General features: G+C 29.6%; 1 protein-coding gene across 15 annotated transcripts in view; it reads left to right on the forward strand.

Moving 5' to 3' along the window:
• Window positions 1-3,958, forward strand: part of LOC108753673 (serine/threonine-protein kinase MARK2-like) — a 108,433-nt gene that overhangs the window by 92,652 nt on the left and 11,823 nt on the right. For 13 of the 15 annotated variants that reach the window (XR_001939651.1, XM_018495482.1, XM_018495484.1 and 10 more), the window contains 3 exons: window positions 273-452; window positions 2,095-2,215; window positions 2,348-2,436. Coding sequence is in view for 14 of the 15 variants with exons in the window: in XM_018495482.1 (XP_018350984.1) it covers window positions 273-452; window positions 2,095-2,215; window positions 2,348-2,436 (390 nt within the window). In the remaining variant the exon portion in view is untranslated. The remainder of the gene's footprint in view (window positions 1-272; window positions 453-2,094; window positions 2,216-2,347; window positions 2,437-3,958) is intronic. The other 2 variants (XM_018495473.1, XM_018495478.1) reach the window with 2 other exon arrangements.

Consider the following 3,958-nt stretch of genomic DNA (forward strand, 5'->3'; position numbering starts at 1 on the left):
ATAAAAATAAACGACATTACAAGTAAAAAGTAACAAGTCATTGTTTGAAACAAGTAAGAAAATTCTTAATGTAATTATTTATCTATCTAAGAATTTAATTATATATCTTACATAAATACGTAATGAAATATTTTCGATGTCTGTTACAAATCTTAGATCTCGCCCCGTTTTGCTTCTGTACAATCTTAAAAAGTTGTTCTGGTCTTTTATTGTATAAAAAACAAAAATAGGATTAAATCGTGGTCCATAAGGCTTGGCAATTTGCTGATTAGTTTTATGCACAGCCTGGGCGAGGGCACTAGACCAACGCGGGGTCACACCAAGTCTGCGAGCATCAGCGCAAGTCACCGTTCCTCAAGTGGTGTACCCCCCAGCGACCATTCACTACTGGACCCTCAACCACGCAACGCCCACAACTCCTTACTCGCCACTGCTGACCCCCTTAGGCAGAGGTACAGGCCCCCGATGCCTAATACAAAAACCGAAAGACCTGCATACATTCCTGCATATTTAATATTTAAATATGTATATATTTCGGATACATTCGTTCTCTTTCATTTGGTTACTTCTTTCTTGGGCCACTAACTCTCTTAGGGGTAATTAGGTCTTCTACTATTATAGTCTTTCGCAATTTCTGCCGGAGCGGATAATGAGAACATTCGTTTCTCAGAAGCTCAAAAACGACAGTGCCAATCTCTTGGAGTGTTCTATTCAAAAAATTGTCGACATAGGATTCTCTAGGATAGTTTTTGGTCATTCTTTCATTATTTTTTAATTCTCTTTTCTTATTGCTTTTTTTATACTCTTTTCTCTTTTTACTCTCTTTCTCTTTTTCATTCGCATGATATAAACTTTGTTAGATCTCAATAACGGCTTCATTGCTTCTTTCTTCATTTATATAAATATCATTAGGTTTGATCATGATAAAACCATCTCATTATACCGATTCATGATACAATTTCGACATGCTTACAGTTCACTTAGAAATTTTTGTATGATTTTTTATTGACCACTAAGCTTAATAATGTAGGATAATTATGATAATATACTATAGTATATATAGCGGCATGATATTACAATTAGTTTTCTCAAGGGAAATATTTATTCTTAATTTATTATTTCCTACATAATTACGCGTTTGATACATAATATTATATACATATCTATCTTTTTGTATTTTTTCTATTAGTTTTGATAAAATAAATTTATATCGTATAGAATGTAAAACTATTTAATATTATCTGTTTGATAAATTACTTATGACGTGACCCAATGTCTAAGTTAACATCATTTCCTCATGAAGTCTTTTCTAGTACTCTATTATATAGTTACTGTATTTAAAATATATCTTTCGCGCAAAAAATACAATTATATTCTTGAAATACTTTCTTTCCATCGATTAATGGAATTTGCTTGCGCAGTTGTAGTAGACTGTGCCTATTTACATAATAACCTATTAGATATTTTTTATCAATATGAATTAATTTCTCTTATCAATATTGCTTTATTAACTTTACTCATTAAGCTTAATTTGTAAAATATTGCTTGCGCGTTGAAAATTTTTATAACAACAATATCTTTAGAAATACTTAACAATTAAATCAACTTTTTGTAACGTATGTAATTAAGTAGTGCAGCGAAAAATTTGTAACTGTTGGAAGAACTTTATTAAAATTAATCTTAATTGTTGACTTTCTTACCGTCAACTGATTTATTAATTCATATTTTACTTTGATGGGAAGCTAAGATCTTTAGGTATTTATTATCGAAAACAGAATTTGAAAGACTTAAGACATTTTTGAGAAATCTTACAGACGGATGGATGGATGGATGGATGACTAGACCAACTATAAAATTATAAAGTCAAAAGGTTTGCTACGCTGCATTACTTAATAACTAATTTCATTTACTTTATATCTCTTTGCATCTTGATATCAGCTTTATTTGAATCGAATGGGTAATATGGTAGTATATTCGCTCGAGCATATACTTTTTATTTATAGTGCATAAAAATAAAAATGCTGATAAATCAGCTTATATATCTATCACGCGATTGCAGTTTGTATTAAAATAAAAATTATTATTTGTTGTTAGTTTGGGTGTATGCACAAGCAACAGACTGGCCACAACCACTACGGCAGCATTTCCACGGAATGTTCCGAGTCGCAGTACGTTCCATTCTGGCCAAAATAGAGCACAGCGAAATCACACTCAGGTGAGTACTTAAAACAATTTAACTATAGAACAAGAGTTTAATTTGACAAATTTATCTTTTTTTATTAGCGATTATTAGTTAATTATTAAACATTATTTATTTTATTAGTAATTAATGTAAATGTTTTTCCAGGGTCACACACAAACACAGGACACAAATGCAATTAGCCCTCTAGCAAGGCCGTCCTTTTTCTCGAAATTATCTTCGAAGTTCTCCAAACGGTAAGTTCTGATTAAATCTATATAATCTTTAACGATATTAGTATTTGATAGCATGCTAATAATTTGTGTAATTGTAATATTACCACTGTACATTTCCAAACATTTCTTTTAGTTAGTTTACGTATTTTGTGAGTCAATTATCTTGTGAAAAACTAATAATTAGATCAGATGTTATGAATAAATTATTTCCTAATTAACGTAAACTATAAAATTTTCTTAAAAAATTGTGTGATTGATACTCAACTTGTAAAAATGATGAAAATATTGATTTAGAAGAGAAAGATATATTAAAGTACCAAAGTTATTAGCAGTTACCTAAAATCGATCTTTTTAATATAATTTAATATATAATTATTGTGCATGTATTATCTAATTGAATCTATATATCCACACACGTGGATGCAAAGAAGGTCCATGAAAGAAAATCAAATATTTTATAACACGAAGTATTGTTATATATTTCTTTTATTTCTTTTATTCTCTGTATTTTCTTTGATTATACATCTATATTTGTTGATTTATTTCTCGATATATATGTATATATATGTATTAACGTACACGTATATATGTGCATATATGTACATATATATCGTAAGTAGAAAAATATATATTTATAATAATTTCGTGCTATTGCGTTATCCAATTATCCGACAAGTACAGACTGAGAACGCTAGCATAAACATCACAGCTTTGCAGTGGATCCTCAGTGCATGCTTAGCATTTTAAACATTTAAGTGTTGAGATTTTGATACTCGAATATACTCGTAGATCTCATATTGTGATATAGTTTGATAAATTGTATCTATTGTTTGCATGCAAAATGATGTTTCTGTTTTAAAGGATGCACAATGACTATGTAATTCTGGAAATTCTATACATCGATATATTTACATATTATAAGGCTATATATGATATTATTTATTACAAATCCGATGAGCCAGCAGCGACCATTATCAATGAAAGCCGCAGAACATGTAGCTTATGCATTTTGTTTCGCTTTACTTATATATTTACTTATACATATACCATTTTCATCCTCAAGCGTATCGCGTACTTCACCTATCTGTATTGTTTGTTTGTCCCATAAATATTTGCTTGACAGATTGTATCCTTTAGCTGAATTTTAAGTAGAAATATTTTGGTTCCATTTTATATGCATAAAAATATACAACGTTTTCTTTTATATAGAGTTTTTATTCATCCATTATATTATAGATGGAAAATCATATATTATATTGTTATAAGATTCGATATATTATTATTGCTATAAAACAAATTCTTTTGAGATCGATTGATGGAAGTAATACACACTGCTCGGCTAAATTCAGGCCACCTCGCATACTCATTGTGCATCCCTTTTTCTCACTCGATTGTAGCGAGGCATATCTTTGATTTATTATTTATATTTATATATATATACATATATCCATATATATACATATATGGGACTTAATTATCATATCGCACAAATTCAAATGCCAAATGACAGCGCATACTACACACGTACATAAGTATTTGGAGT

This window comes from Trachymyrmex septentrionalis, unplaced genomic scaffold (assembly GCF_001594115.1).
Source record: "Trachymyrmex septentrionalis isolate Tsep2-gDNA-1 unplaced genomic scaffold, Tsep1.0 scaffold70, whole genome shotgun sequence".
Lineage (NCBI taxonomy): Eukaryota > Metazoa > Arthropoda > Insecta > Hymenoptera > Formicidae > Trachymyrmex > Trachymyrmex septentrionalis.